The sequence below is a fragment of the Trachemys scripta genome, chromosome 12 (assembly GCF_013100865.1).
Source record: "Trachemys scripta elegans isolate TJP31775 chromosome 12, CAS_Tse_1.0, whole genome shotgun sequence".
Taxonomy (NCBI): Eukaryota; Metazoa; Chordata; order Testudines; family Emydidae; genus Trachemys; species Trachemys scripta.
The window spans coordinates 1947708-1969311 of record NC_048309.1 but is presented as its reverse complement, the minus strand read 5'-3'; the positions used below and the strand labels follow the sequence as shown (position 1 = coordinate 1969311).

The 21604-nt window shown below is 46.5% G+C and overlaps 1 protein-coding gene across 1 annotated transcript in view; it reads right to left on the bottom strand.

Moving 5' to 3' along the window:
* Positions 1-21604, bottom strand: part of NOL4L (nucleolar protein 4 like) — a 90411-nt gene that overhangs the window by 57015 nt on the left and 11792 nt on the right. The window contains exons 2-3 of the mRNA XM_034786670.1: positions 8004-8159; positions 4149-4260 (exon numbers count right to left, since the gene is read on the bottom strand). Of these exons, the coding sequence (XP_034642561.1) occupies positions 4149-4260; positions 8004-8159 (268 nt within the window). The remainder of the gene's footprint in view (positions 1-4148; positions 4261-8003; positions 8160-21604) is intronic.

Here is a 21604-nt window from a genome sequence, read left to right as displayed (position 1 = left end):
GTGCCACAAGGACTCCTCGTTGTTTTTGCTAATACAGACTAACATGGCTGCTACTCTGAAACTCAGTTACTTTAGAAATTCAGATAAATGAATATTGCCCGTCATTAATAAGGAGTGAGCATAGCGTGCTTATACATGTCAGCAGCAGTCTAGGATGAATCTGCTCTTCGTTCTCAGAGGGCTGGTTTCTGGGGTTCCCCCAAGGACTGTACGTGCAGTAGGTTTATTGGTATTCTAGGGATCTCTCTCCCCTAACTGTTCTGCTAATGTATACAGAGGAAGTGAACTGCTAATGACAAACACTCTGCCCTCCAAAGAGCGCTGCTGCTGGCAAGAGGAAGCAGCCTGAAAGCAGCTGGACCTTGAAGACCTCTGCTGTCTGACTGGGCGGGGTGGCAGTGTGAGGAGCACAAAGTGATATCCCCAGAATATCTCAGTAGCGTGAGTCGGGGAAGGAGGAGGGTGTGTCCGCAGTGGCTTCTATCCAAGAACCTATGTGATCTGAGGGGGAGAAGAGATTAACAGTAGCCTCCTTCCAAAGATTCTTGCTATTCAGGGCTTAAGACGAGCAAATTGACATCAGTTGACCCTCAAGGGTCCCTGCTTTGAGGGCCAGTAGTGGCTTCTTAGGAGGCTCTCTGCCCCTGCAGAGCTTGGTGGCAAACACTACTTCTCCTGGCTTGTTCCCTACTTCCCGTCAAGCTTCCATCTTTCACATAGCAATTGGGTGCTGAAGTAATTAATGCAGTTCCACAAATGGGGGATGATGTCATCAAATGGTGAATAAGCAGCAGGAGCCGATGACTCTGACAGTCAGATTCTGCCTTCAGTTACATGGTGTGAACCTGGAATCATCCCATTAACTTCAACACCTTTACTGTGCATTTACTTCACTGGGACTCAGATAAGAATCTGACCCTATAAAAACAAAGGCCTTGGCTACACTGGCAATTCACAGCGCTGCACCTGCTGTGCTCAGGGGTGTGAAAAAACACCCCCCCGAGCGCAGCGCTGTAAAGCGCCAGTGTAATCAGAGCCTGCAGCGCTGCACGCTCGCTCGCAGCGCTGCAAGGTCTTCCCCTCGGAGAGGTGGAGTACATACAGCGCTGCACGCTCGCTCGCAGCGCTGCAAGCTATTCCCCTCGGAGAGGTGGAGTACATACAGCGCTGTGAGAGAGCTCTCGCAGCGCTGGTGGTGCGACTACACTCGCGCGTCACAGCACTGCTGTGAATCCGCAAGTGTAGCCAAGGCCAAAGTTTTTTTTTTTTTTCCAAGCCAAAGTATCTAGTAATGAAAGATAGGGAAACCTTATTTTAAAAAGTGCTGTGGGGACTCCACATTTTATAGTCCTGCATACTGAATCCTACCAGGGGGCTGCTGCACTGGTTTATTCCATTATTGTAAAATACTGTCATAATATTTTTATAAAGAGAAAAATACACTAACTCCTCCCATGCTTGGAAACTCTATATAACACAGGCAGAATTGTTTAGACTGGAGCGGGCCTGATCCTAATTCCACATCTACGTAGCTCCAGCGGAGTTACTTATTTATACCAGCATCACTGAGATTATGAAGAGGCTCAGTGTTGTTCCAAGTTTCCTATAAGCAAGACAATTTGTTTTCATGCATCACATTGGTGCCCTGCAGAGTTCAGCACAAGACCCATTTACTTAGTCAGGGATTTTTCTGATGGGGAATGCAGCGAGGTGAGATTTGTTTGACAAATGATGGAGGTGAGAACTGGAAGGGAGGGTTCAGATTTTTTTCACCCTACTGTAAGTTACATTTTAGATGTGGGTGTAATCTTTCACCAAATGCCAATGTGATCTACTCCAGATGAATTCCCACCTAAATAAATATCAGTGGAATTAGCCAATGTTCTTGATAAGAGATAATCTAATCCATCTATCTTTCATACGTTTCTAGGTAGGTTCTGTGCCCTGCACAAAATTAAAGAGGAGAAAAGCTCAGAACAGAAAGGCATTTGTCTCTTTCTGCCCCTCCTGGCCGAGGAGCAGTGTGAAAGATTTTTTTTGTCTGCTTGGTTTATTTTCCAGGAGCATTGATTTTGAGGGAAGGCTTTATTGAAAAGGTCTCTATTACACTTTGATCAAGACAGTCAGGCTTTGGTTCAGTGTAGTCTCTTCTGACCACGAGTTCCATAGCCGGGGTTCAGTTACCGAGGATGTGGAGCACCTCTCTCCCCATTCACTGTAGAGGGAGCCTAGGTGCCTAACTCAGGCTTTGTGAATCGCAGTGTGTTCCTGTGATTTTTCCAGGCACCTAAGAACCTTTGTGCATCTAGGCCTGAGTCTTTAATCAGCAACATGGGAATATGCTGCAGTAATGAAGCATAGGCTAATAAATGTCACATGCTTATTTGGGACAATTTCTAAAAAATATACTCAGCGCAATGCCTTTCAATAACTAGCTATGAATAAATGGCACACATAATCCATTTAACTGGAACCTCTAAGGCTGTCCATAAGTCTGCTCACAGGAGTTAACTGGTGGGAGTTGGTATTTAATAGGAGAAATTTCCTGGTATAGGGCACTTTTTTTCATTTTATTTTGCTTCTCTGCTGGATGAGAGTTGCCAAATGCATCACATTTGCCTAAACATTTTTTAAATGTTTTAATTCTCTGTATTATGGGTTGTGTTTTTAATTAATTTTGTTCAAGAAAACCTCCCTGAGACAGTTTTATGTTTTGTACTTGGTAACACAAAATAAAAGTTTACAATTCACCATAACAAATATTATAAACACTGACTTCAGTGGCATTTTTCCCTTTTACATCAGCAGAGAATTTTGCCCAGGGTTATGCAAGGTTTTTGTCTTTAAACTCCAAGAACTGATAAGCTTACAAAGGAAGGATAATGAAACTGAATACCGGAGTTGTGGTGATATTTTGGTGTATACGTTTACGTAGCATAATCTTGATTATCCAAACACACTCTGTTATCCAAAACAGGGTCACAACCTGCATGTCTGTTAAGTACTGCAAATTACTTCATTATCAGAAACTTCATTCAAACTTTTCATTATCTTTCATTATGTAACTAATAGTTTAAAGGGGAAATTTAAGATAAAACTTGTTCAGAAATATAAGTTTTTTGAGGGGGGGCAGGGGAGGAGAAGGCCTTTGCAAAATCTAAAACCAACAGAAATATCTGCAGTGTTTCTGACTCAAACATTAAGGCATGGTGCTAGTGCAGGAGAATCAGAAAGTGAAACTGACCAGAAAAAAAAATGAAACTGCCTAGTCTACTGTCCTTGTCCAATTTGAGAAAAGGCAAAAAACAAAACCAAACAGCATATAAAGTGAACAGGAAATTATTTTTGCACAATTCTTTCAGTTTTAATATATTAATGTATTATCAATAATATAGGTAATGAAATTCTTTTGGAAAAGAAATACCATTGCTAACCACACAGTGTCCTGATATTGATTCAATGACTGCATTTCAATGTGAAATGACTAGAGTAGCGGTTCTCAAACTGTGGTCCGGGATCCCAAAGTGGGTTGCAACCCTTTTTAATATGGTCATCAGGGCTGACGTTAGACTTGCTGGGGCCCGTGGTCAAAGCCGAAGCCCGAGCCCCCCCACCACGGGGCGTCAGGGCTCTGGCTTCAGTCCCCCTTCCTGGGGTTGTGTAGTAATTTTTGTTGTCAGAAGGGGGTCGCGGCATAGGCGCCAACTCCGTGGGTGCTCCGGGACTAGAGCACCCATGGGGAAAAATTGGTGCTCTGCAGCTCCCCACCCCAGCTCCCCTCCGCCTCCTCCCCTGAGCACGCCACATGCCCGCTTTTCCCCCACGCACCCCCCTCCGCCCACTGTTTCGCACAGCAAGTACTGGGAGGGAGGGGGAATGCGGCACACTCAGGGAAGAGGCGGGGCCGGGGTGGGGATTTGGGGTAGGGGTCCAATAGGGGCAGGGAGGGGGTGGAGTTGCGGCGGAGACTTTGGGGAAAGGGTTGGAATGGGGGCGGGGCGGGGAAATGGTGGAGTCGGGGCAGGGCCAGGGGCGCGCAAGCACCCACCAGCGCCGGGGAAAGTTGGCCCCTATGGGTCGCGGTGCAATGAAGTTTGAGAACCCCTGGCCTAGAGTCACCTTTGCTGGCAGAACTCATTTGCATTTACCTTTGGGCTCCAGTCCATTGGAGTTAAAATGCATCCTCTTCTGGCACTCAGTGCAACTCATTAGGAACCTGGTCACAGCTTCTCTTGGAAGGAAAGCATAGGTCTCTGCAATCTGGGAAAACAATGAGATGTCTGTGTATCCTAGATAAGAGAGACTGCTTAACACACAGAACCAAAGGACATGAGTGATCACAGGTCTTGTCCCACTTCACCTTGCTTAGCATAGGAAAGAACAGTATTAACTCAGAGTGAGACACTCCTTTAGGGCCCTATCCTGTGAAGTGCACAGTGTGTCCTTATCACCGTAACAGTTATTGGCGGAGCACATCACCTCTCAGGAGGTGCTCTGCATATCACAGGATAAGGCCAACAGTGACCTCAAATGACAAGAACAGCCCTCTGGACTTCCCATACAGCTGGAACTCCTATGCCATCTCCTATAATTACTCCTAGCAGGAAAGGCTGAGAACAGTGTAGCTGTAAGTTCTTAACCTCAGTGAGAGTGAGCTCGCCGAGGTTCTTGTTCTGTTTGCATTGTTAATTACCATTATACCAGTAATTGGAAGAATCCATAACTCTTTTTAGGGGAAGTTCTGTCTTTTCCACACTGAAAATCAGTTATTGTTAATAACACTTTGTATTTCTATGACACATTTTATTGAGGGAACAGAAAACATTTACAAATATTAATGAATTAAACTTCTCAATACCTCTGAGGTAGGTATGAGTTACCCCTGTTTTACAGATAAGGAAACAAGGGTACAGAAAAGCTAAGGCCAAATTTTCCAAACTTTGGTGCCTGAAGTTAAGCACCTCTATGCATGCCTCTGAAAATCAAAACACTATGTTTGAAAATATTTATTAGTAGATTTTAAGGCCAGAAGGTACCATTAGATTATCTAGTCTGACCTTCTGGATAACGCAGCCAAAGAGTTTCACCAAGTTACCCCTGTATTGAGCCCAATAACTTCTGTTTGACTAGAGCATCTCTTCCATAAAGGTATTCAATCTTGATGTGAAGATAGCAAGAGATGGAGAATCCACCGCCTCTCTGGGGAGTTTGTTCCAAGGGTTAATGACCTTCATTGTTTGGTCTGAGTGACGTATCCTCGCAAGGGAATAGAGGATTCAGGAAGAGAACCCAGGAAGTCCTGACTCCTAGTCTCATGCTCAGATCAATGGAAGCACTTCTTCCATTTTGTTTTGCTAAGGAAAATGGGAAACACTTAAGCCAGAGAGACAAGGTGGATGAGGTGATATCTTTTACTGGACTTACTTCTGCTGGTGAAAGACAAGATCCGACCTGAAGAACTCTGTGTAAGCTCGAAAGCGTGTCTCTTCCACCAACAGAAGTTGGTTCAATAAAAGATATTACCTCCCCCACCCTGTCTCTCTAATATTCTGGGACCAACATGGCTCCAACAACACTGCAAACAACTTTAAAAATCCAAACATTTTATATCCCTTAGGTAAGGTGAAAAGGGTGAAGTGTGAACATGTTGAAAAAGAGAAAAAAAGTCTTTTAGCGCAAAGGGGGCAGTATTTTGGTTGATAATAGTAAAAACGGATTTCTGCAAGCTAAAGTTATCATGGGGAAGAGAGACGTTTATCTCCACTAAGTGGCAGCATAACCCCAGTTTTACATGCAAGCTAATAGATGGATGGAAAGTTCAGAGGGATCTTGTCCCAAAGCTTCAAACTGGGGATGCAGAGCCTGGATCTCAAGGGATTTTCCTTCAATCTCTCTAGACAAAGACCAATCTTGCTGCACATCTTCTATGGCTGAATAAGTGTCTTTGCTTTTCAAGGTGTCCGTCAGACGTTCAGTCATCAGGAAGTCTCCACAAAAGGACTACAATTCAGGCACATGAAGAAAGCTGCTGGAAAACATGAGTATCTGAAGTGTACTGTGAACTGCCCCTTAGCCGTCCCTGCAGGACTATGACCAGTTCCCACCTCTCATTCACTCCAGCAACCCCATGGTGTCTGCTGCAAATTTCAGCTAATTTTAGTGATACAATTGTTATTTCTCAGCTGATTTGATGCTCTGCAGAGCAGACAGCTTCCTTGATGAGTTATCTCCCATCCAAATTCCCTTTCTGATTGCCTCTCTCTGGAGGTCATGGACAAGGGCAAACTCTTCAGTGACTCTCTGATTAGAGATGGTGGAGAGGGAGAAATAGCAGGGGACACACTGAATCTTCTGGAGTTGCCCATCCAGACAGAACCCCTTTGTGCATCAAGCCACCAGGATCTGAAGCTGTATTTAATACAAAATATTTCACATCCCAAACCTGGCAGCAAATGAATTCTAGGGAAGCATGGTGGGGCACAAGGGAGGACAGACAGTCGAGTCCTGCCAGGTCAGAAGGGGATACACACTGTTAATGTGATGATCTCAGCTCAGGAGGGAATCTGAGGGGTGGAGCATGGAGCTAGCTGACTGCTGTTAGCAGGCTTGGGAAAACAGACGGATTCAGCCTGGTCCCCTGAGGCTGTGCAGTGCACAGATTAGTACTCCAGAGAGCTGAATTGAAGGAATTAGGGGAGGGTCAGAGCGGTCTGCTGGGGAAATGAGCGGAAAGTTTCTGAATTATGGTCATGCTGGTGGAGTTGCCCTCCTTAATGAAGGAGAGGTCATCTGCCTCCAGCCAGAGAGCATCACTGTATACAGTAACGCTGCCGGCCCTGCTCTGCTGCAGGGACACAAGCACTGGGGACATGAGATGTACACAGAGCTCTCTGCTCCTCAGCAGGGGCTCCAGCAGCACACAGGGACTGGGCTCCACCACAGGTGTTCAAGGCATGTGCAGAACCCTGTGGAGTCTGGAGCAGGGACAGGAGCGTACTCAGCAGCCTGTATCCCTGTGGGGACTCAAGTAGCATGCAGAGCCCTGCGTGATCCCAAGCAGAAGGCAGGCTCATTGCAGGGACCAGGGCACCATGTACAGCCGAGTGGAGTCCCAGGCATGAGCCTGAAGGGTGCATACAGCAGAGAACAAGCTGCTGCTGCATGGCCGGTCCTAACAAAGACGGAATTTTCCAAGTGGCCAGGTCCTCAGGCCTCCAGGATTCAACACAGCAGCAGGAACTTGGAGAGTGAATTCAGTGCCCCACGTAAAAGAAACAGGACACGCATCCTTGTATTGAAAGAATATGGAGAGGAAGGAGAAATATTAACCTTTGCTAAACACGCTTCTGGACAAACTCATTCCTAGTCTAAGCTCCCGGGCTTCAGGCTGCATAGACAGAAATGTGGCGCTCTGCACTCTAGGCAGCACTTTACCAAATGTCCCACTCTCAGGTGCCTGGCATGGCCTCAGTTTTGCAGATGAGGAAACTGAGACACAGAGTTGACGTGGTTTATCCAAGGCCACTCAGCAAATCAGAGCTGGGAAAAGAACAGCGGACTCCCAATCTCCTGCTTTAGCTATGCCCTTTCCTTCAGCGATGCTTCTCTACAACTGCGGGGGGAAGAGAGGCAGGTGGCACAGAGCAGGAAACACAGGGGTGAGTAAACATCCCCTCCCCTGAGTAATGCTCCAAGGTCAGTAAGGGTCTAAGCCTTCCGAGGATTTTTTTTCTGATTATGTGTAGAATTGCGTTCGTGTGTTACTGTTGAGCACATCCCTGCCACTGTACGCTTGTGCCACTACCCCCCCCTCCTGTGTCCTTAACACAGCTGCTGTGCCATTACACCACTCTTTCACACCACACATGCGTGCGCACACACAGGCCTTTCACTTGTGCCCACTCCCCCCCCACATCCGACCCATTCCTCATTCTCACACAGGAGGCCTTTCCCCTTGGCATCCGTGCCCCCTGCTGTCTGAGAAATGCAGGAGGAAGTCTCACCGCTCGATAGGTTTTCTTCTGGCCAGCATGTTTGGGTGCTTTGCCTGGCTCCGCTGAGCTCTCCACATGCATCGAGTAGATGATGTCAAAGAAATCTTCCACCACAGCAACGCGTTTCAGAGAGATGCCCTCAGGCTCCGACAGTCCATCTGCCCCCTACAACAGCACAGGCAAGCTGAGTTAGTATCAGTGATGGGTGACAGGGGTGATGAGATGGGCCTCGGGCTAATGTGGTTAGAGGGGGGACAGGCACAATGTTCCAACCCTGAGCTGCCTGGAGCACACAGGATGAGGGGGATAAATTCAATAGTGCTCCAGGGAGGTTCCTACCAGAGCCAGGGCAGTGGCGGCTGCTGCTGCTGCTATTGTGCTACTAAAGCTGCCAGTGAAAATGGACCAAGAACAAAAACAAGGGCAGAGTCCGGAGTGGAATTTTAACCGATTGAAAATGTCAATGTTCATAATGTAGAGCAATCTCACTAGGCTGGGAATAGGCAGAAGAAAGTCTTTGGCCTTGCACACTGTACCCACCCTTCTGGGGCTGGGGGATACTAAACAGATGCAACCCCCACAGACTCAGGCCAATTAGCAGGGCTAGCTTTTACTGTGATGCCAGGATGAGGTCCCTGAAGAACAAAACTAAATCACCTTCCTACCCTGCACTGACCTTTCCAAGCTCACTCTCGCACACACAGCAGCTGAGTGCTAGCAGCACCATCACCGCTCTTTGTGTGGTAGGATGTGCTGAAGAACATGAGGCTGTAATCCTGCCACATGGCAGTGGCGAGACACTGGTGGGGGTGGAAAACGTGGTGAGCATTGTACCTCTTATCTGACTGGCAAGAATGGTGTCAACTCAGACTGGCAAGGTTTGCCAAGAAAAGAAGCGGCATCCTTCAGTACCCAGCAGCTGCTAATGTCACTCCATCAAACAGAACCAGGCGTATTGATGGGAGATGGTAGGGATATCTAGTCTAGTGTAAAAGTAAGGGTAGTTATTCTAGGAGTCAGGTTCCTGGAGAGAACATTCAGCCTGCTTCTTAAGAAAATAGAATTATTGCATATATATGTGTATATATACACATGCACTTAGGTATTATTATGGGCCTGATTTCCAAAAGGTTAAGCATGGATTTGTAAGCCCAATTTGCATATGAAAAAAGTGTGAATGCATATGCAAGTTGCGCACTTGTGTATGTAAATGACCCACAACTCATCTTTTGGATACCCATTTTGCATGTGCAGTCACAGCAATTACACATACAAATTATGCATACAGTTGCACATCTATTTTTTTGTTGAGTCTTGTTGCACATTTACTATATTCAAAAAATGAACCTTATTCTTAAGCAACCACTCAAGGGACTGTCAAAAATCACTTGTTCAATGGAGATGGCCTTCTAATAAAGGTTATATTCAATATAGATTTGTAGATTCCAGGGCCTGAATGGACCATAGTGATCATCTAGTCCAGGGGCACTCAATAGGCGGACCGTGGACTAAATTCAGACCGCCAGACACTTTTGAACGGACCCTGAAATCTTTTAATTTACTTATTATTATCATTATTTCTTTAATTATTATTTTCTCTGGAGTCGGGACCTGGACTATAGCTAGACCAAGAAATTTGGACCTTGACAAAAAAATAGATTACCCCTGATCTAGTCTGACCTCCTGTAAAACACAGGCCATAACACTTCCTCAAAATAATTCCTAGAGCAGATCTTTTAGAAAAACATCCAATCTTGATCTAAAAATTGGCAGGGATTGGGAATCCTTTCAACTCTTAGTAAGTTATCCCAACGGTTAATTACTCTGTTAAAAATTTATACCTTATTTTCAGTCTGAATTTGTCTAGCTTCAGCTCCCAGCCATTGGATCGTGTTATAATTCTCTCTGTTCGACTGAAGAGCCCATTATTAAAAATTTGTTCCCAGGTAGGTACTCATAGGCTGTAATAAGTTACCCCTTAACCTTCTCTTTGTTAAACTAAATAGATTGAGCTCCTTGACTCTATCACTGTAAAGGCAGGATTTCTAATCCTTTGATCATTCTTGTGGCTCTTTTCTGAACCCTCTCCCATTGATCAACATTCTTCTTGCATTATGGACACCAAAACTGCACACAGGATTCCAGCAGTGGTCACACCAGTGCCAAGTACAGAGGTAAAATATCTCTACTCCTACTAGAGATTTCCCTGTTTATGCCTCCAAAGCTCACATTAGCCATTTTGGCCACTGTGATGCACAGGGAGCTCGTGTTCAGCTGATTATTCACCACGACCCCCAAATCTTTTTCAGAGTCACGGAGACACACACATTATATCAACACTATTACCTTTATAAACCAAACTTGTAATTTCATCCAAAAATATCACGTTATTTTGAGAGGATCTATTTTCCATAAACCCAAGTTGCCTGGCATTAATAAAAAATAAAAGGAGGGTAATATAATTGAGTCCTATATCAACCTCTCCATTATCTTGCCCAGGATCGATGGCAGGCTAACAAGCCTATAATTCCCCAGGTCATCCTGTTTATCCTTTGTAAATATTGTCACAACATCATCTTTCTTATAGTCTTCTGAAACTTCCCCAGTGTTCAAAGACTTATTGAAAATCAACATTAATGGTCCAGTGAGCACCTCAGCCAGCTCTTTTAAAACTCTTGGATTCAAGTTGTGGACCTGCTGATTTTAAAATGTCTTAAACTTCAGTAACTGCTCTTTACAGCCTCCTCAGATACAAGTGGGATGGAAAGAATGTTGTTATATGATGTGATGACATAATTTGTTTTCTCCCCAGATACAGAACAGAAATATGTATTGAACACTTCTGCCTTTTCTATATTATTATTATTGATATTTCTACCCTTTCCATCTAGTAATGGACCAATACCATTTTGTTCCTGATATACGTAAAAACTGAGGCTGCATGCAGACCAGCAATCCTCAGTGCAGGGTCAAAATGGGTATAATTACAGCAACGGGACAAAGGAAAACTGCAGTGTGAAAAGCACAGACATGAAACACAAAGACCTCTCCTTCCCTGAAAGCAATCCGTTTGAAGGGGTTTATAATGAACTCCACAAGCAAAACATCCACACCCAGGGCCAGCCCTAAACAACTATTCCAACCCTCATCCTTGCGCCGCCAGGGGCTCCATATTCATTCCAGGATCCAGTTCAAAACTGCCCTCCTTCCTTTTAAAATGCTCCATGGACTAGCAGAACTCAGAGCCTGGGTGTCTAGTTATACCTTTCCACTCACCCAGCACCAGCCTCCTACCCATCCCTTCCCACTGTGGGTATGGGAGTCACCTGCTTTGCAGCTCTTGACCTCAGGAATGGCCTCCCTGCAAGCTCTCGGCCTTACTGACTCTCCACCCTGCTTCCAGGCTTCTCTTCCTTTCCTATGCCCCTCTGTGTTTATTTAACCCTGTGAAGCATGCTGGGATGCAGTTTGTATTGAAGTCACCGGATACAAAAGGAAGTTAGCTGGATTGGGTTTATCCCTTTAGGATTTAAGGAGGTTTAGAACCAACTCATATTCTGACTACCACTCAAAGAGATCATGGAGTCATTGTGGATAGTTCTCTGACAACATTCACTCAATGTGCAGGGCAGTCAAAAAAGCAAACAGAATGTTGGGAATCATTAAGAAAGGGATAGATAATAAGACAGACAATATCATATTGCCTCTATATAAATCCATGGTACGCCCACATCTTGAATACTGCGTGCAGATGTGGTCGCCCTATCTCAAAAAAGATATATTGGATTGGAAAAGGTTCAGAAAAGGGCAACAAAAATTATTAGGGGTATAGAACGGCTGCTATATGAGGAGAGATTAATAAGCCTGGGACTTTTCAGCTTAGAAAAGAGACAACTAAGGGGCGATATGATAGAGGTCTATAAAATCATGACTGGTATGGAGAAAGTAAATAAGGAAGTGTTATTTACTCCTTCTCATAACACATGAACTAGAGGCCACAAAATGAAATTAATAGGCAGCAGGTTTAAAACAAACAAAAGGAAGTTTTGTCACACAACACACAGTCAACCTGTGGAACTCCTTGCCAGAGGATGTTGTGAAGGCCAAGACTATACAGGGTTCAAAAAAGAACTAGATAAGTTCATGGAGGATAGGTCCATAAATGGCTATGAGTCAGGATAGGCAGGGATGGTGTCCTTAGCCTCTGTTTGCCAGAAGCTGGGAAGGGGCGACAGGGGATGGATCACTTGATGATTCCTTGTTCTGTTCATTCCCTTTCGGACACCTGGCACTGGCCACTATTGGAAGACAGGATACTGGGCTAGATGGACCTTTGGTCTGACCCAGTATGGCTGTTCTGATGTTTTTACCAGGTTCGAGGGGAGGCGTGCCCTACAAACACCTCAATAAACCACCCCTTACAGGGCCTGCAGTCACCTCCTCTCTTCCCTCCACCCCCCAGTATGGCTCACCAGAAGTGTTCAAAACATGAGCCAGGCCCCCATAATATCATGAGACTGACTTAAAAATCATGAGGGATTTTTTCCAAAAATAATTAAATTGGGGTCGGGAAGGTTCGTATTTGCCTTCTGGTTGGTTGGTTGGTTTTTGAGCTTTTAGAGGGAAGTCACTCACCCTCAAAGTGCATGTGTCCATTTCAGGGACAGATTCAGCCTGCAAGGCACATTCAAAAATGCAGGACATGCTGCTAGCTGCTTGGAAGGAGCAGGAACTCTACTTGCCAACTCCTAACTCCTGGGGTGGGGAACTGCCATTCCCTTCTCCGTCCCCCCTCTGTCATCGCTATCCTATCTCTCTCTCTCTGCACCATCCACTCTCCTCTTCCACTTACATTCTTCCTCCCTCTGCCTGCAAAGTCTCCTGGCTCCGGCCCACTTCTACATTCACCTGCTCCCAATTTTTCCCTCCATAACCTTTACAGCCTCCTCCCTCTCACACTTTCACTCTGCCCCCTCCCCACCATTCTACAGACCTCAAGATCCTCCTGTTCCTCCCTGATCTCCCTCCCGCTCTCCAGTCTCCTCATCCTCCCTCCTATTCCCCACATTCCTCTGTTCCCCTTAGTCTCCTCCTACCCCTATATTCCCCTGCAAGCCCTCAGTCTCCTCACGCTTGCTCAGCACCCTGCCCCTTCAATCTTCCTCCTCCACCTCCCACATTCCCCTCCATCTGCCTCATGCAGACATCTTTGGCCTCCTCCTGCACCCCACCACCATCTTATACTCACCCAGTCTCTCCCATGCTCCTGAGTCTCTCTAGCCCTCTGCATCCCTCTGCACCTTCCTGAGTCTCCCCCTGCACCTCTTCAGCCTCTTTCCTGCTCCCTACATTCTTCTGTCTCCTCACAGTTTCCACTCCAGCCCCCTAACTAAAGCTCAGCAGCCATCTTACCCCTAAAGGCAGTCGGGCTTCAGTGTCACTGAACACAAGGGAAGGTGGGGGCCGTGAGGACAGTTTGGCTTCAGCCCCCTTGATAGGGTTGCCAATTTTGGTTGGACATATTCCTGGAGGTTTTTTCGCATGACATAATCCTTAATTCCTGGAGACTCCAGGCCAATCCTGGAGGGTTGGCAACCCTACTCCTTGAAAGTAACAGGAAGTGGCAGCCATTTTGAATAAGGGGAAATTCATAAGTTTTAAGTCAGGAATTATGCGATCGTGTGAAACTTTAGAAAACACCAAATATTGCAAAACTCAAAATAAAATCATGAAAGTAGGCAACACTTACCTTCCCTCACACAGGGTCTGTGACCTTGCATCCTTGTCCTCTTTCCCATTTTTGGGGCCCATAACCATATAACCAGGTCTACTCCCCTCTTTTGTGGGGCCCCATTCCCCTGCTACCCCCTCATGGGGCCTGTGCTCTCTTCTAACTCATTCTCCACACAAGGCCCCTGCTTTTGCACCCATATCTTCTCTCCCCGCTCTTAGGGCCCATCTTCCCCCTCATGGACTTGTGTGCTCTTTTTCCCTGTCCTCCTCGCTGGGCCCATGCCTTTGCCCCCAAGCCTTCCCTCTCCCACCCCTCCTGAGGCCCATGCCCTTTCTCCCGCTCTCTCCCACTCCTGGGAATAGTGTTTAGGGTTGCCACTGCTGAGGAACAAAAAAATGGGACATCGGGGATGATCCTGAGCCCATAAAACTGGCCAGCTGGCAGCGTGCACTGAACACCCTTAAAGATTTCCCGGAACAGCTACCTCATAAAAAGAACAATCCTTGGAAAACCTGGACAGGTGGCAACGCTTTTGGTGCCCCCTCCTCTCTTCTAGACCTATGCCCCTTTCCCCTCACAGGGCCAAGCCCTTCTCCTCAACCATCTCACGATGCCCACACCTCCTCTCCCTCTTTCTTCACTCACTGGGCCCATGTCTGTTGCCCTCTCCGCCCCCCGGGGCCCGTGCACTCTTTCTCCCTGTCCTCTTCATGGAGCCTGTGCCTTTGCACCCACGCCCTCTCTTCCCTTTCTTGGGCCCTGGGCCTTTTCTCCTTCTCTCCCCCTTATGGAGCCAGTGCCCTCTCTCCCGTCTTACAGGACCTGTGCTTCTCTCCTCCTCCCCGCTCTCATGAGGCCTGTGCCCGCTCTACCTCTCAGGTGACCATGCCCCTCTCCTCTCTCCACTCGTGAGCCCCACGCCTCCTCTCCCTCGCCCCCTCACGGGACCTATGTCCTCGCCCCTATGGGCAGGGATTTTCCCTATGCACCATGCGAACTGCAGCCTGCCTGGTGCAGCACAGTTCCCAGGCTGGGGGAGGGGTGAATCACTGCCCACATTGGCTAGGGACACGGTGCTAGAACCCTGCTGCCAAGGACCCTGCGCCCCGGGTGGTGCTGGCAACCTGGCTTCGGGATCTACATAATAGCAGCAGAGCATCTGAGTCAGGCTCCGTCCCACCCCGGCCCTTGTTCCTCTCTAATAACCACACCATGCTCCCCGCCCTCCCTCTGCAGGCAGCCAGCGTGGCCTGCTGCCAGGGCTTGGTGCCTGAACCGCCCAGCTCAGGCTGGGTGCCTTCCCTCGCGAGTGTTAATGACTGTTGACAGAATACAGAGGCTGCCTCGGTGACATCTGCTCAGTTGGCTGCGTGCGGCAGGGTATGACCCGGACTCCTCTCAGCACTAAGGTTGCACAGAAAGAAAAGGACCCTCCCTTCACCCCCCAGCCCTGGCCTCCCACCCACCGGCCTCCCCAGGCCCGAGTTTAAAAGCCCTGTTGGAACCACCAGCGCCTCTTCGTCAGGCAGGTAATGAGGGTAACCATGGTAACCCGGCAGAGGAAGTGTATTCTGCAGGAGACGTTAATCCGCGCTCCCTCGAGCTGGGACAGCCTGACTTTTCATTCTCACACAGTAATTAGATACCAGCTGTCAGTGCAGGGGGAAAGGCTCAGCGACTAGGGGCTGGCGGCTGGCGGCGAGGGGGCAGGGAGGAGGGTGTTAAAGACACAGGGGTCCTTTTCATGGGACAGGGAGGGATCCCCTTGCCCCTATGCATCCGCATGAGAATGAGTGGCCGCCACAGCATTTGCCCTGCCTCGCATCCAGCTCCTATTACACATTCAGAATCCCTCCCATCCCATGCACACCTGCCGCAACCATACATTTATCCCACCTGTCCTTTATTCCCTCCCTAGACACACACGCCATCATGCATAAGCCCGCTGCCACCCACTCACTCCTTACAAGAGATGTGACTTCTCCTGTTTGTTGCCCGCCCCTCTATCATCCCTCCTTTATTGCAGCTCCAAACACCCCACTCCATCCTACAAAGGCCTGGTGCTGCCCTGCTCGCTGCCTGTCATATCTCTCACATGCCTCTCAATTCAGATCTGAATCCTCCTCTACCCTACAGACGTCTGCTGTCTCTTGCTGACCATTAAACCTCAGGTCTACTCCTCATTATGGTTGTAAATCCTCATCCTCTTGTCCAGCACTCTCTCCCGCCTATTACAGTGTTGCTATCAATATAGCTCATTAAACCCACTCTTTTCATTCAGCAGGCCACATCCTCACATGTGCCTCTGTCCCATTCTAATCCCCCATCGTGACTTGGGTCATCACCAGAGTGCTCTGCAACTATTGATGGTCCATCAGAGGTCCATTGTGTGATGACCACTGTAATCAGAGATATGTGTAGCATAAACTTTAGAGGAAGGAGCAGCATTGAAAAGTAAAGCTTGTTGTTTTTCCTCAATGTGATGTATCTAATGCAGCCAGCTGCCATCTGATCCCCTCTATGCTGCCATGCCAGTGACCTCTACCCTGACCCAGTGCAAGTTACCACCCTCTCCAGAAGTAACCAGACACTCCCTTCTCCATGCTGAATGAATCCAGTCTCAGAGCATCTCTGAAAGAGACCAAATTATGAGTGGTGGGCTTTGTGTTGTGGACCACTAACTATCCATCGGCAAGTGCATCCAGCCCAACCCCACCCCCGACTCCAGTTAATCTGAGTTGCAAGCAAAGGACCCAGTCCTGCAAGGTTCCACGTACTCTCAACTCCCTTTAAAGTCAATGGGTTGAGGATACTTGGCACCTCTCTGGTGTGGGCACAAAAGGAGTACAGGGACTTGAAGCTGTGAACCCCACATAGGCCAGAAAGAAGAATCCCTAGAATAGAGCAGGCAGGTCTTCCTAAGGACCTGGAAGTGAAGCTCTCCCCCAGCTCTACTTCTCCATGGAAAAGTAGCAAATTCTGGGGAGGAACAACGTTAGCCCTAATGTACAAGAGGCTTATCCTGGGTGGGGGAGCTTGGTACTTTCCTGTCTGCTCTGTTTGACTAAAGATAAATGCTCTCCTGGCCTTCAGACTAAGGGCTGATACCAGCTGAATTCAACTTCCTGTCAATAAAAAGCCACTTCCTGCCAATGAAACGCTGCCTGATAATGGCAGAACTCTTATTTTCTGTCCATACAGCAGACCCTCTACCAACATTCATTAGTTTCCATCTCTCCTGTCTCTGTGTCTTCCCCACACACTGCAAAAGGGCCTGTCTCTGTCCCTTTCACTCTAAGCACCACTCCCTTTGCCCCATATTGGGAGGGGGCCATCTCTGTCATTCTAACTGCTTGAGTTCCTGCTGTCTCATAGTGAGGTGGGGTACTGCCAGTGCGGGGTGTCACAGGTCACTGACCTTCTGTCTTGTTGTTACATTTGTATAATTTTCCAATTAAGTGCTACTGAATTGACCTGAAATTGAGTTCCCTGAGTTGAATCCTGACCCCATAGTGAGAAATGCTGTTTCCATACTCCTTACCCTTCCCCATCCTACACGTGGAGGTGCTCTGTGTCTGACAGTCAACAGTCTGTCACTCCTTACTACAAACTCCCAGTGGTTCTGTCTGACCCTGGTAATGGGATTCTGTCAAACACCTGTTTTGGAGTTATTACGCATGATGTTATACACTTCATCTCAGGAAGTTTTGCTTCTCTCTTAGTTGGATTTTTTTTTTTTTTTTATTCCCTACAAGTTTTATTTTATTTTATTTTTCAATCACTGTCCTTTAGGGAAAAACTGCCTGTCAGCACCTGGAACTGGGAATTGATTGAGAAACACTTACAAGCCAAGCTACCACCCAGAGAAGAAACTGCAATTTATAGTGCAGAATCCAGTCCTGTCAAATCTGGACAGCAGAATTCACTCAGCAGACCCTGTCTGGTGTGCCCTCAGTGTTCTACACCTTGAATGCAAACTGCTCCAACTGACTTCAAACTCAGATCCCCCAAATCTGTTATTTGCATCCTGACACTAGGGAGGTATGTGACTAGCTGAAATGTAGAGTGCACGGGTGAACAAGCCCAGCTTGACAATTATTAATTCTTCACACCCTCCTTTCATAATGAAAGGGATACCGTTTCAATATGAACTCTTGGAACTTTTGTCAAAGAAACTGTTCCTGGTACTAGTGCATTTATGGGAAGCTGGTCCTTGATTGACTTCTATATTTAGACTTCTCTGGGGCTTTAGGAAGTTCACTTCTTGTGGTATTTAGGTGTAGGATAAAAGCAACTTTTGCAGGGGATATGTTAAATCACAGCAGGCTCCCTCTACTGATGCTGCTATGAGCGAGACGTTCTAGCTCCCTAGAACTTCACTCTTCCTTCTAGTTTACAGCACATTGGACACAGGTTGTGCTTTAGGAATACGGGCCAACATTAAGATGAGAGAGAGAGAGAGAGAAAGAAGATCAGGTGGTATCAGCCATACAGCAATAATCAGAGATAATCAAAAATGTGAAAAAATGTTCATGACATTTTTGTTCTTTTCCCCTGTTTTTCCCTGAAAATATTTTTTCTAAGAATATTGGGGGGGAGGGAAGATAGCTCAGTGGTTTGAGCATTGGCATGCTAAACCCAGAGTTGTGAGTTTAATCCTTGAGGAGGCCACTTAGGGATCTGGGGCAAAATCAGTACTTGGTCCTGCTAGTGAAGGTAGGGGGCTGGACTTTCAGGGTCCCTTCCAGTTCTATGAGATAGGATAGGTATTTTCTGATCATCTCTAGAGCTGGTTGGAAAACAGAAAAAAATTGTTGCTAAAATTTTCATCATATTCTCCCCCACACACACACCTAATAAGCATTTGTTTATCACTTTGTATTTTCAAACCACTATACAAACACTGAGCCCAATCCCGCACTTATAGCTAGACCCCCACTGACTTCAATGGAAACAGTTTGGGTGTATCAACCAACTACTCTTCACTATAGCCAGATGAGAAAGGCAAATATTATTATACCCAGGGGGAAACTGAGGCAGAGAGAACAGGCAACTTTCCCAAAGCCACACAGTGATTCAGTGACAGAGCTGCAGGATTAACAGTCAAGAGTTCCTAGATCCCAGCCCTGTTCTCAATGCACTACACCACATTGCTTCTCTAACTAGAGTTTTACACAGTACTTTTTTCCAAGGTAAATACTTATTTGTGAGGGAGAGGTGGCTACAATTTTTGGAATGCAAAGTTGCATAGATATATTCCTTCTATGGGAGCACAAAGGTGAAATCCCAGCTACTGGGAGAGATCCACTGTTTTTAATCTGTCACGGGGCAAGCAAGGCCTTTAAGGTAAATTCAGGCCTTAGCTCTGAGCTTGGCCTATTTCCCTCCCAGATCCCGAGTCTGAGCTGCAGTCTGTAGGCTGAAAGCAAGGACTGCTGAGAAGGGGGAAACAGGGAATTAAAGGCAAGTCCTCTTCTCCAAGCTGGAGAGAGAGATTTCGGGAGAGTGGTGTAGGGAAAGCTTTACAGGGTTCAGGGCTGACTCTGTGCTAGGGTTCTTGGCTGAAAGGCAGCTGAGAAAGCAGATGAACAGGATAGGAAGTAGCCTGGGGGAGGGGTGAAGCAGAATACTGAGGCTGGAGTAGATAGCTGTGTGGCTCCACATAGCCCTGGGCCTGCAACCTGAGGCAGAGGGACTGGGCTGCCCTTTACCTCTGTTCTGCTACCTGGAGGTGGTGGGCAGAAACTGCTGCAGCAAGAGGCCTTGTTTGTTTTCCTGTTTGTTCTGGGAGGGGGAGGATTTTTGGTACAGCTGGAGGGCTAAGCTGTCTCTCCATGAGGAGACTGTGAATTGGTGGAGGGAAACGGAGGCTGCAGACACACCTAACAGCAGAGAGGTAAGTGTCACACTCACAAAATCAACGTGTTTTTATATATTTGGGGCTAGAAACAACTGGGCATCTGGCTCTCCTGCACCAGAGCTGGTGTCCTCAGTTAGGAGAGGTGAGCGTAAGATCGTAGAGCGGACTATTTCAGAGGTAATCAAATGCCAGTCCGTTTGGGCTTTGGAATGACCTAAGTTGCTGCCAGAGGGCAAGTTCTGCTGATGCTAAAGAGCACTCTATACACAACTGCACATCAGTAATGGCACTGTGGTGTCAAAGTGAAACTACAGCAGAGGGGTAACACTGCTACAGCAGTTCAACAGTCCAGGGACAAGGACAAGCAAAACTCTATGTAAAATAAGTTACCAACAATGCTAAAGCTAATACAAACTGACCAAGGTCAAGAAACCGTGAACGAAGACTACACAACATCCTTAACTCAGCCCACTGTTCCCCGGTAATGCAACATACATGGGCCATTATTGGAGTCTCCATGGGCATGGCAAGATATACATCTAGGGAAATGCAGACTTCATCAGCTTGCATTAACCAGACTGTGAAAACTTTAGCCAACACCTACTAGCACAAGGCTTAAAGCTTCTCATCAGCCTTGTTATCTACTTGCTGACCAAGCAACCCCCAGCTGCTTAGGCCTAAAATCACCAGTCTCCCACTAAATTAAACTATGCTGGCCCCACACACAGTCCCCTGATGGGGTGGTGGTGATGTCTGTGGGGGGTGTTAGACTTGGGCTGCCCTTGCTCCAGGGGCTGGGGGTGCAGTCCTCTCTCTGCTCACTCAGAAAACATGTATTGTTACACTAGGTTCATGTTTGGAAGGCTTCACAAACATAAAAGATGGATTTAAAAGTCATATTGTGTGTGAATGAAAGTTTAGATTCTGCAGAAGTTGGTGGCACTTTCCAGGGATAGATTCCTAATCAATGTGGGCAAGTTTGTGTTTCAAGTTAAAGGAGAGTTATGTAATTAACACAAATCAACATAGGATCTATTTTCCATAAGCCTATCAAACTAACATGATACCTTTATCTACCAAACTTGTAATCTCATAAAAAAAGATAATTGTGTTGACATAATATACTTAGACTTCTTGAAGGCATTTGACTTGGTATTGCACAACATTTTGATTAAAAAAATAGAAAGATATAAAATTAACATGGCACACATCAAGTGGATTAAAAACTCGCTGACTGATAGGTCTCAAAATGCAAATATACATGGGAAATCATCTCTGAATAGGTGTGTGGCCAGTGGGGTCCTCTAGGGATTGTTTCTTGGCCCTAAGCTTTTTAACATTTTTTTCAATGACCTAGAAGAAAACATAAAATCCTTACTGATAAAGTTTGCAGATGAACCAAAAATTGTGGGAGTTATAAATAACGAAGAGGACAGGTCACTGATTCAGAGCAATCTTGACTGCTTGGCAAACTGGTCACAACCAAATAATATGCATTTTAATACAGTTAAATTTGTATATACATATCTGGGAATAAAGAATGCAGGCCATACTTACAGGACGGGAGGACTCTATCCTGGGAAGCAGTTACTCTGAAAAAGATTTGGGGTTGTGATGGATAACCAGCTGAGCATGAGATACCAGAGTGATGCTGTGGCCGAAAGAGCTAATGCAATCCTAGAATGCATAAACAGGGAAGAATCTCAAGTAGGAGTAGAGAGGTTATATCACCTCTGTATTTAGCACTGGTACAACCACTGCTGTATTTTTGTGTCCGGTTCTGGTGCCCACAATTCAAGAAGGATGTTGATAAACTGGAGAGGGTTCAGAGAAGAGCCCCAAGAATGAGTAAAGAATTAGAAAACCTGCCTTATAGTGATAAATTGAGCTTTTTGAGTCTATTTAGCTTAACAGAGAGAAAGTTAAGGTGTGACTTATTAAAGCCAATAAGTACCTACATGGGGAACAAATATTTAATAATGGGCTCTTTAGGCTAGCAGAGAAAGTTGTAACACA